This window comes from Balaenoptera acutorostrata, chromosome 2, assembly GCF_949987535.1.
Source record: "Balaenoptera acutorostrata chromosome 2, mBalAcu1.1, whole genome shotgun sequence".
NCBI classification, from domain to species: Eukaryota; Metazoa; Chordata; class Mammalia; order Artiodactyla; family Balaenopteridae; genus Balaenoptera; species Balaenoptera acutorostrata.
Genome location: NC_080065.1, coordinates 67,274,491 through 67,287,097, shown reverse-complemented (window position 1 = coordinate 67,287,097; position 12,607 = coordinate 67,274,491). Strand labels below are relative to the sequence as shown.

The window sequence follows — 12,607 nt, the reverse complement described above, 5'->3', positions numbered from 1 at the left end:
CCCGCTCGCCACAACTAGAGAAAGCCCTCGCACAAGAAACGAAGACCCAACACAGCCATAAATAAATAAATTAAAGAAAAAAAAAAAAGAATAAGAATGGAAGCTAAGCAGTAGGGGCAAGAGATCATGGTGGCTTGAACTAGGATGATGACAACAGAGATGGAGAGATGTGGACTAATTCAAAATATATTTTGGAATAGAATTATAATGTCTGGATAATAGAGCAGATGCAAGAAATAAAGAAAACAAAGACTAGATGATTCCCAGATTTCTGGCTTAAGAATACATGGGGAATTCCCTGGCATTCCAGTGGTTAGGACTTGGCACTTTCACTGCCGTGGGCCCTGGCCAAGGAACTAAGATCCCGCGAGATGCGTGGTGTGGCCAAAAACAAACCAACAAACAAACAAAAGAATCTATGTGGATTATGGTGCCATTTACTGAGATAGCAAAGATCATAGGAAGTACAGGTTAGTAGACATAATTAAGAATTTCATTTTGAATAATTTAAATTTGTGATGCATGAGAACTCTCTAAGTGAAAACACCAAATAAGCAGTTGTACAGACTAATACAGAAGAGAGGGAGGCCTGGCCTGGAGACATGTTTGTGAGCTGTCCAGCCTCTCTCCCTATTCTCCCACCCCTGGTCCTTGGGTAGAAGCCTTCTGAAGGTCAGGGAATGCTTCTGCTTTGGGAGACTGCCTGGTCACCATATTTCCCAACTCAGGGAGAGCCAGATGAGGAAGTCTGCACATCAAGATTATCACTCCAACCACAGGAGCCCCAGCTTGTGACAAGAGCCAGACAGTAGAAAACAGCTTTGTTTTTTCTGATTTTCTGCACAAGAAAACCCCAAATAGTTGCTACTCACACTCAAAACAAAACTCAAAGAAATATGTTTATAGAAATGAAGTTAAACTTATCTATCTTGCCTATACTGTTTACATGCTCTAATGCAGCAATTTATTATACTTTTTAATACATTTAGTTGATGACTATAGTCACACTTTTCCTAAATATGTTACAAAGCCTTTTTTAAAAAACTACATTTTTTATTCTCAAAAAGACTTGATGATTTCAATTTTTTAACCAGCGTTTCTTTTAATATATATTTTTAAAAAATCTACATGCAGAAATGTTATAACAAAAAAATTACATTATATGTAATAACTTTTTTAAACAATTTTGACTATTCTGAGGTCGGATGTGTTGACAATGCAACACCAAATGGCACTCTTACACTGTTCCTCCTGTACTTTGTTTTTTTAAAACATACACATTGTTGAAAATCCAGTATCACATGTTAATCAAAATAGAAATAGCTTCATTAATAACAGTTGTACTAAATTTAAATATTCTGGGAGAAATAAGATAAACCAATGAAATACATGTCTCCAGGAATCTGTTTTCTTTCCTTTGGACTAGAAAGAAATTGCAAGACTAGCCAGAGCTGAGAAAAGGGACTGGATGAAAAACATCCCCCAAACTATAAAACTTGGGGCTCTTGTTGCCTAAGAGAAGGTAAAGAGGGTATTATCTGAAAACTAAGTAACCTATAAAAAATTCCCACATCAACACCAGACTTCCAGCAATTGGAAATGACTTCCGTTAGTCATTTTTAAAACTTGGCTAAAAGTAAATGATCCATAGTTAATTAAATTATTTCTAGGTATGAGGCTTCTGCATTTACTATTACAAATTGTAAATTTTTAAGATTTTTTCCAAATTTTTAGTTGTTATATAGAAATAAAATTTATTTTCTGTTTTGATTTTATACTGTCAAAAAAGACAGACTGTCTAAATTAACCTATGAATTATAATCATTTATCTGTAGAATCTTTCTGATTTACTATATATGCAACCATATTGTCTGTACATAACAGTTGTATTATTCCTATCTTTTTTCCATTTAAAAAAATTGATATATAATTCACATACTATAACATCATCCTTTTAAAGTGTACCATTCAGGGCTTCCCTGGTGGCGCAGTGGTTAAGAATCCGCCTGCCAATGCAGCGGACACGGGTTCGAGCCCTGGTCCGCGAAGACCCCACATGCCGCGAAGCAACTAAGCCCACGTGCCACAACTACTGAGCCTGCGCTCTAGAGCCCGTGAGCCACAACTACTGAAGCCCACGTGCCTAGAGCCCGTGATCCGCAACAAGAGAAGCCACCAAAATGAGAAACCCGTGCACTGCAACGAAGAGTAGCCCCCTCTCGCTGCAACTAGAGAAAGCTCATGCGCAGCAATGAAGACCCAATGCAACCAAATAAATAAATAAATAAATAAAATAAAGTGTACCATTCAATGGTTTGCAGAATATTCAGAAAGTTGTGCAACCATCACCACCACCACCTAATTCCAGAAAAATTTTGTCACCCCAGAAAGAAACGCTGTACCCATTAGCATTTACTCTCTAGTCCCTATTCCTATCAGCTCCAGGCAGCCACTAATCAACATCTTCCTGAAGCACCGCTTTTGCTAAAATTATTTATTAAATAATCACTGTTTGGTTACTATATGCTAGGCACTGTTTTAGGTATTAGGGATATTAGAAGACAAGGTTCTTCCCTTTGAGGAACAAAGAAAAGCAATATAAAAGAGTATCTTTACAATAAAAGAAATACATATTTAGATACATTATCCAGATACATAACTAAGATGCAAAAAATGTGTAAATTTTTACAATAAAACACAAGGTTACAAGGAATTCTTCCTGTTGGAATAGGGCACTTCAAGCTATGCCCTACCCCTCTGGTGATATGCTTTCATTCTCCTGAGCTGCTGCAGCCAACAGGGGTACTTCATAGGAAAAGGCTAACTAAACTGCTATAGTAATCATCTGATTACAGATGGAGTTAGTAAACCAAAAGGCTTGGTTTCTAGCCTAGGCATAAATATTGCCCAAGGCATTATAAATTAGTATTCAATGGCTTCATTCATCCATTCAACAACTATTTATTGAGTTTCCCCTCAGTACACTGTGAAAGACACAAAAATATGTATGTACGACATACAACCCTGATCTTAAAAATTTTACCTAAATCACTACAATATATAAGCAAATGTAATAACATATGAGAGTTTTAAATAAGGCATAGAAACGGTAAATCACTTCTGGAAAATGAGAAAATTCTTCCATTATGGAAACTTGTTCATTTTGTAAATAAAATGAGATCTTTTACAAAAATGCTTATGTTAGCCAAGAATCTACACTTGAATCATCTAAGTCTCTGGCACCTGCAAATATGACCAGATATTTTTTTTAAAAAGAGTTGACTTCATCTATAATCTAAGGTAAATACAAGTAACTAATGACTTACTTCTCAGTGCCTCATTCACTTGCACCTTGTGGTTAGCCGCATGATACCAGATGATCTGGGCGCCATCTTCTGTTGTGATCTGGTTATTTCTGAGAAAATATTCCAGTATGTTTTCACTCCAAGATCCTAAAATAACAGCATTTATATTAAAAAGAAGTTTTTATAGGGTAAATTTTTTTAATAAAAAAAGGGCACAGCATATATTGGTAGAGAACAATAAAGTAATAAAACTGGGAAAATATAAGATTTTTAAAAATTAAGAACAAGTATTAAGATGTGGCAAGTATAAAAATATATATTTATATATAAATATGCTATTTATGATGTAAGTAATAATTAGTAAACATATAGGATAGTCTGAACCTCAGAACTGTGAGGAAATATGTAGGAAGAAAAAAAAAAACTGGTAAGCAGATATTTTAAAGCAGGAATTTTCACATGGTATCTTCTCCAATCCTGGCCCCATAAATAAGTAAAATGTATATAAAGCCAATGCTATGTTAAAAAACTTCTAAATTTTGTAGAACTTAATTGTCTTCTCCACCTGAGGCTCCATTCTATATTTATATTAACCATTTAGAATCTTAAATTACACATTTAAGCATATTCACCTTCAAATTATAAATGTCAACAACACTTACATGAGTGACTAAGTAAATCCTGAGTTAGTATTTATAGATTTATCTAGCATGTACAAATATACGTAATTCCCATAACTATCGACTAGTTTTTGGCAGACCAGATTTTTTTCTTAATTAGGCATTAAAATGTGTGAGTTAACCAAGACTAAAATATTTGAATCAGTTCTACTCCATATTATGCCATATCGCAATATAAGAAGGATAAAAGACTGAAAAACAGTGAAAGAGGTATCTATAATCTTACCTCGCCAATTCTTGTTCATTGGTTTAAACATTTAAGTGGCTACCAAATGGCTGCAAATTCCCTATGCATGAGATTGTCTTCCGTTTAATTATTTGTTTATTAATTCCACCTAACAACAGTTAAAAACCTAAAAATGGCCATCATAAACTGATGATAAGACACTGAGAGAAAGTAAAATTTGATAAGAGAATGGAGGGGCATATAAAAATAACTTCTAAGTAACATGCATGGAACTCAGTAACCACTCTGCATACTGGGCTACAGAATAAAGAAACTAAACAGTTAGCTGTAGCATCCACTATCCAAGCAGTCTCCTATACAAAACACATGCCCCTTTTTAGCACAGACAAGAGAGTCACAAACCTTTCAGACTCAGATGAAAATACATGGGCATCATTTTTTAAATGTTTAACTTAGGCATCTTAAAAAGGTACAGTAACTACTGGCTAAAACAGAAATGTCCAACAATGGGAAAAATTAAATCACAGTATATCCTCATGATAAAATATGTAATTGATGTGGCTGTTAAAAATGAAGTTTTTGAGATATGCCAAAAATCTCGCAGAAATGGTAATCATGCATGTTACCTTACAAAAACTAAATGTTAGTTAATAGTGCATGCTACATGTATCCTTGACACCTTCCAACTAAACACACTGGATTCAAAATTTTTATAAGGGTAACTTGCAGATTAATAATAAAATACCATGATTCCAGAAATTAAAAACATTTGAAGCAAAAAGTTCTCCTTGCCCAGTTAATGGGTGAAACTGTACCTTACACTTAGCCACAACTGTATATATCTTTTCATATACACAGAATTTCAGACTCTAATTATCTATAATCTAGGGTATTATCACTATTTTAAGTAAACTGTTATTCTGAAAATAGGGCCAGGAGAAAGGCAAAATTACTTGTAATTTTTAAAAATTAAGACTTTTAGTGGGAGCAGCTTCAGGTTTATAGAAAAAACTGAGCAAAAAGTAGAGAGTTCCTATATGTGACCTCCCCTAATTTTTACATCTTTCTGTGGTGATGAAATTGCTCTGAAATTGATTGTGGTGATGGTTACACAACTCTGAATATACTAAAAACCAATGAATTCTATGCTTTAAATGAGTGAATTGTATGGTATACAAATTATATCTCGATAAAGATTTTTAAAAAGTTAAAAAAAAAGAAAAAGAAAAAAAAGAAAAATACATCTACCCTTTGACCCAGAAATTCCACTTTCATAAACTTATCCCATTGACAGATATGCTTGTAATATGTAGGAAATGACACATTTGATATAAGGATATTTATTGTAGCATTGTTTGTAACAGCAAAAGAGTGAAAATAACCTAAATATTCAGCAACAGTGAATTCACTAAATAAGTTATGGTATATCCATGCAATGGAACACAATGCAGCCATTAGTAAGAATGAGGCAGATCCATATGTATAATATAGAATAATCTCAAAGATATGTTAAGCGAGAAAAAAGCAAGGTGGAGAACAACATGTATAGGTACTGCAGTAGGAAGAATAATGATCCCTCCCCCACCCCCACGATGTCTATATCCTAATCTGTGGAAACTGTGAATATGTTGTTACACAGCAAGGGCGAATTAAAGTTACATGTGCAATTAAAGTTGCTAATCAGTTGACTCGGAGCTTGGATTAGGCTCCAGGTGAGCCTAATTTAATCACATTAAGCATCTTATAAGATCCTTGTAAGTGAAAGGGAAGGCAGGAGAGTCAGTGTCGGTGTGATGCAATGTTAGAAAGACTTGACCAGCAACTGCTGGCTTTGAAAATGGAGGGTAAGACCATGAGCCAAGGAATTCAAGCAGTCTCTAGACGATAGTAAAAGGCAAGGACACTGATTCTCCCCTAGAGCCTCTGCAAGGAATGCAGCCATGCTGACACTGATTTTTAGCTGAGACCCATTTCAGACTTCTGGCCGCCTGAATTATAAGATAATATATTTGTGTTGTTCTAAGCCACTAAAAACTAAAGCTCTAAAAAATTAGTTTGTATGTTTAAAAAAGAAGTGGGAGAAGAACAAAAACGAGAACACAGTATATGGTAGCATGTATACTACAATCTTAACTATATGTATTTTTTTTTGGCCATGTCACACGGCTTATGGGATCTTAGTTCCCCCACCAGGGATCAAACCCAGGCTTCCTGCAGGGGAAGTGCAGAGTCCTAATTACTGGACCACCAGGGAATTCCCTATATTTTCTTAAAAGTCAGGATTGTCAGATAATATACCAAAAAGTTAACTAATGGTACCTCTGAATATGGGCACTATGTAAACTCTTTTCCTATTTCAATATACTTTACTGTATAAATGTTCTATAATGAGCATGTATTATGTTTACAATCAGGAAAAAATTTAAACTGAAAAAAGAATGTATTACCAAAACTGTCTGATGTGACTACTTATGTTTATGTAAAAGATACTGTAACCTTCTGGAGTAGAACTGCCTGGCTTAAAACACCTCTAACTGTTTTGCACAGCAAAGGAAACCATAAAAAAAAAGTGAAAACACGACCCATGGAATGGGAGAAAATATTTGCAAATGATGCGATGGACAAGGGCTTAATATGCAAAATATACAAAAAGCTCATACAACTCAACAACAAAAAAATGAACAACTCAATCAAAAAATGGGCAGAAGACCTTAATAGACATTTCTCCAAAGAAAACATTCAGATTGTCAGTACTCATGTGAAAAGATGCTCAACGTTACTAATTATTAGAGAAATGCAAATCAAAACTACAATGAGGTACCACCTCACACCAGTCAGAATGGCCATCATTAAAAGTCTACAAATAACAAGTGCTGGAGAGGGTACAGAGAAAAGGGAACCCTCTTACACTGTTGGTGGGAATATAAGTTGGTGCAGCAGTATGGAGGTTCCTCAGGAAACTAAGAACAGAATTACTACATGATCCAGCAATCCCACTCCTGGGCATATACCCAGACAAAACTATAACTCAAAAAGATACATGCACCCCTATGTTCATAGCAGCACTACTTACAATAGCCAAGACATGGAAACAACCTAAATGTCCACTGACAGATGAATGGATAAAGAAGATGTGGTATATGTATACAATGGAATACTACTCAGCCATAAAAAAAGAACGAAATAGGGCTTCCCTGGTGGCACAGTGGTTAAGAATCTGCCTGCCAATGCACAGAACATGGGTTCGAGCCCTGGTCCAGGAAGATCCCACATGCCGTGGAGCAACTAAGTCTGTGTGCCACAACTACTGAGCCTGTGCTCTAGAGCCCATGAGCCACAACTACCGAGCCCTTGTACCACAACTACTGAAGCCTGTGCGCCTGGAGCCCGTGCTCCGCAGCAGGAGAACCCACTGCACTGAGAAGCCCATGCACCGCAACAAAGAGTGGCCCCTGCTGGCCGCAAATAGAGAAAGCCTGCGTGCAGCAGCAAAGACCAATGCAGCCAAAAATAAAATAAAATTAAAAATAAATTAAAAATAAATAAATTTATTTTTTAAAAAAAGAATGAAATAATGCCATTTGCAGCAACATGGATGCAACTAGAGATTATCACACTAAATGAAGTAAGTCAGAAAGAGAAAGACAAATACCATATGACATCACTTATACATCAAATCTAAAATATGGCACAGGGCTTCCCTGGTGGCGCAGTGGTTGAGAATCTGCCTGCCAATGCAGGGGACATGGGTTCGAGCCCTGGTCTAGGAGGATCCACATGCCGCGGAGCAACTAGGCCCGTGAGCCACAACTACTGAGCCTGCGCGTCTGGAGCCTGTGCTCCGCAACAAGACAGGCTGCGATAGTGAGAGGCCCGCGCACCACGATGAAGAGTGGTCCCCGCTTGCCGCAGCTAGAGGAAGCCCTCGCACAGAAACGAAGACCCAACACAGCCAAATAAATAAATAAATAAATAAATAATAAAATAAAAAAAATAAAAAATAAAATATGGCACAAATGAACCTATCTACAAAACAGAAACAGACTCAGACATAGAGATCAGACTTGTGGTTGCCAAGGGGGAAGGGGGGAGGGAGAGGGATGGACTGGGAGTTTGGGGTTGGTAGATGCAAACTATTACATTTAGAATGGATAAACAAGAAGGTCCTACTGCTACTGTATAGCACAGGGAACTACATGCAGTCTCCTGGGATAAACCATAATGGAAAAGAATATTAAAAAAGAATGTATGTATGTGTATAAATGAGTCACTTTGCTGTGCAGCAAAGATTGGCACAACACTGTAATCAACTATACTTCAATTTTTAAAAAGTGAAAAAAAAAAAGACCTCTAACTCTGGGGTCAAACAACAGAGACACACTAATTACCAGCTTCTAAAGGCTACATAAAAAAAAGCTGGAATAATGCTTGGCCACATCACTTTGTCTACATTTCCTATCCTCACCCAATTGCCAAAGAGGAATAGAACTGCTCAAACTATTCCTCATTTCATCTGCTGAAATTACGGGCCAGGTAAATGTCACATTCCTTTCATTTCAACCAAGATCTCAAAAAGTAATACTCCTCCCTCCTCGCCACTCCTTTTCAACATTATACTGGAAGTACCAGCTAATGCACTAAGACAACAAAAAGAAATAAAAGGTGTACATACGGGGAAGAAGAAATGAAACTGCTTTGTTCACAAAGATATGGTTGTCTATGCAGAGAATCCAAAAGAATCAACACAAAACTCCTGGAATTAACAAGTGATTATAGCAAGGTTGAAGAATTCAAGTTCAATACACAAGAGTCAATAGCTTTCCTATTTACCAGCCTTGAACGTGGAATTTGAAATGAAAACACAATACCATTTACATTAAACCCACAAAACTAAAATACTTAGGTATAAACCTAACAAAATATGTACAAGATCAACATGAGGACAACTACTCTAATGAATGAAATCAAAGAAGAACTAAATAAATGGAGAGATAGTTCATGGATAGGAAGACTCAATATTGTCAAGATGTTAGTTCTTCCCAACTTGATCTATAGATTCAAGCAATCCCAATCAAAATCCCACCAAGTTATTTTGTGGATATCAACTAACTGATTCTAAAGTGTATGTGGAGGGCAAAAAACCCAGAATAGTCAACATAATATTGAAGGAGAAGAATGAAGTGATGACTCTATCCAACATCAAAACTTACTATAAAGCTACAGTAATTAAGATAGTGTGGTTTTGGTGAAAGAATAGACAAATAGATCAATGGAACAGAACAGAGAGACCCCAAAATAGACCCACATAAATAGAGTTAACTGATCTTTGATGAAGGAACAAAGGCAATACAATGGAACAAAGACAGCTTTTTCAACAAATGGTGCTGGCGTTCACATGCAGAAAAGGAATCTAGACACAGACCTCACACCTTCACAAAAATTAACTCAATATGGATCATAGACCTAAGTGTAAAATACAAAACGATAAAACTCCTAGAAGATAATATAGGAGAAAATCTACATGACCTTCGTAGATTTTTGTATCTATGGTCACGTCACGGCAATGACCTTTTAGATACAACACCAAACGCACCATCCGTGAAAGAAATAATGGATAAGCTGGATTTCATTAAAATGAAAAACTTCTGCTCTGCAAAAGGTAACATCAAGAGAATGAAAAGACAAGCTACAGACTGGGAGAAAATATTTGCAAAAGACACATATGATAAAGGACTATTATCCTAAATATATAAAGAACTCTTAAAACTCAACAATAAGAAAGCAACCGCATTAAAAAACGGACCAAAGGCCTTAACAGACACCTTACCAAAGAAGACAGACGGATGGCAAGTATATGAAAAGGTGTTCCACATCCATGTCATCAGAGAAACACACATTAAAACAACAAGGTATAACTACACACCTATTAAAATGGCCAAAATCCAGAACACTAATATATCAAATGCTGGTGAGGATGTGGAGTAACAGGAACTCTTATTCATTGTGGGTGGGAATGCAAAATGGTACAGCCACTTTAAAAGAGAGCTTGGCAGTTCCTTACAAAATTAAACATACTCCTACCATACAATCCGGCAATCATACACCTTGATATTTACTCAAAGGAGTTGAAAACATGTCCATACAAAAACCTGCACACTTATGTTTATAGCAGCTTTATTTATAATTGTTGAAACTTGTAAGCAACCAAGATATCCTTCAGTAGGTGAGTGGATAAACCGTGGTACACCAAGACAACAGAATATTATTGCTCTCTAAAAAGGAATGAGCTCTCAAGCCATGAAAAGACACGGGGAAAGCTTAAACGCATATTACTAAGTGAAAAAAAGCCAATGTGAAAAGGCTACATACTGTATAATTCCAACTACACGACATTCTGGAAAAGACAAAACTATGGAGACAGTAAAAAGATCAGTGGTTGTCAGGGGTTGGGGGGAGGAGGATAAGTCGGTGGAGCACAAAGGATTTCTAGGATGGTGAAACTATTTTGTATGATACCCTACCATGGAACGTGTCATTCATTATACATTTGTCTAAACCCACAGACGGTACACCACCAAGAGTGAACCCTAATGTAAAGTATGGACTTTGGGTAATTACGATGCATCAGTGTAGGCTCACAACTGTAACAAAAGTACCACTCTAGTGGGGGAGGCTGATATGGGTAAGTTATGCGTATGTCACGTAGGGGTATATGGAGAATCACCGTATCTTCCGCTCAATATTCCCAGGAACCTAAAACTGCTCTTAAAACAAACATAAAAACTCCTTTACAAAATGTCAGAATATTCTTGCCATTCTTTGCCACCCCAAAAGCTTTTCTTTACCGCCCACGCCGGGAACCAAGGCTCTAGGCCGCTTGATTCTGGGAGCACGTAGAGAACGCGGACCACGAGATCCAGAAGAGGAAGGAGTACAGCCAGAGGAGTCTCTCAAAGGGCCCCCAACTACCGGCAGCGGGCCGGAGAAAACGTCCACTGCAAGCCCACTGTGTGGAGCACCGTCCCAGACCCGGAGCCTGGGGTGCCCCGCTTACCAGGGGCCCCGGCGGTCGCTGTCATGGTGACCGTGGTCCTCAGTCTGCGCAGGCGCTGAGCGGTGGGTGCCGCCGAAGACCCGTCACCGGTGGCGAGAAAACCCGACTCCACAGTGAAGAGACCTTGCCGTGGCCTCCGACGGCCGCCTAGGAGGAGCTTCCGCGGCGGAGGCGGAAGGGGCCGAGGAGCGGTGCGCACGCGCAGAGGCGGCGGCTCGAGTTTCGCCAGCCCGCCGTCTTCCCGGATGGTTTTCGCGTCTTAGTGTCGCGCGCGTTGCTCCTTTGAAAGGTAGTCAGGAAATGGGTAGTTCTGAAGAACGCGGCGTCAGTGAAGACAGAAGCTGGGTTGAGACGCCAAGTTGCTGCTGTGGGGTACGAATTTCCAAATTGGATATATTTTCTCTTTTTAATTTTAGTAGCATCCTAAAAAATGACATGAAATCCTGTCTCCATAAACATGAGCGTTTCTGCATAAGGAGACTGAAGTGATAAGTTGGAAGTTTTCTCTTCCCCTCTTGCCTTCTCTACCGGTTTTCACTCAGAAACACTCCTAGCAACTGGATTCTCCCACCCACTGCCTTCTTTGCCCTCCTTAACTCCTTTCCACAGCCAAGCTGGGACTGGAAAAAGAGCCAGTGGAGTCAGACTGACTTGAATAAGCAATGCAGCACTGCCATATTCTGGTTCTGTAACTCTAATACCACTCAATCCGTCAGTTGTAAAATTAGGATGACAATACATCACCTCACACAAAGCACAAATGGCAGCCCTTCTTGCCCAACTCTTCATATTTTAATATACGTAAGTCTTTCCAGACGAGTTGTAATTATTTCAATATGTCTTCAATAAGGCTTCCGTATTCTCTGGATTTTCTCAAGCTCAATCGAAAAGATTTCTTTAGTTTCAGAAAACACTAAATTTTAATGACTTCATTGACCTTAAAAAGAAAATCTTTCTAGAGATACACAATTGATAGGCTTGAATTTGATCTGCATTTCCTAATGATACAAAATGTTATACATTTACAGGGTACAATTCAGTGTAGTCATAGAATTGTGCAACCAGCACACCATCAATTTTAGAACATTTACATCATCCAAAGCAGTCACTTCCCTTTCTCCCCAACCTTAAGGAACCACTAATCCACTTTCTGTCTCTATGGATTTGCCCATTCTGGACATTTCATTTAAATGGGATCATACACTATACAGTGTTTTGTGACTGGCTTCTTTCACTTAGCATAATGTTTGCAAGGTTCATATTGTAGCATGTATCAGTACTTTATTAAAGTTTTTTTGTGGCCAAATAAATTTCCATTATTTGCATATACCACATTTATTTGTCTATTCATCAATTAATGGATGGACTATTGCATTGTTTC

At 37.7% G+C, this 12,607-nt stretch overlaps 1 protein-coding gene across 3 annotated transcripts in view; it reads right to left on the bottom strand.

The window, feature by feature from the left end:
• Nucleotides 1-11,969, bottom strand: part of FAM151B (family with sequence similarity 151 member B) — a 35,805-nt gene extending 23,836 nt beyond the window's left edge. For 2 of the 3 annotated variants that reach the window (XR_450789.2, XM_057540233.1), the window contains exons 1-2: nucleotides 11,227-11,969; nucleotides 3,327-3,452 (exon numbers count right to left, since the gene is read on the bottom strand). Coding sequence is in view for 2 of the 3 variants with exons in the window: in XM_057540233.1 (XP_057396216.1) it covers nucleotides 3,327-3,452; nucleotides 11,227-11,251 (151 nt within the window). In the remaining variant the exon portion in view is untranslated. The remainder of the gene's footprint in view (nucleotides 1-3,326; nucleotides 3,453-11,226) is intronic. The other variant, XM_007179771.3, reaches the window with a different exon arrangement.
• Between the last annotated feature and the right edge of the window lie 638 nt (nucleotides 11,970-12,607).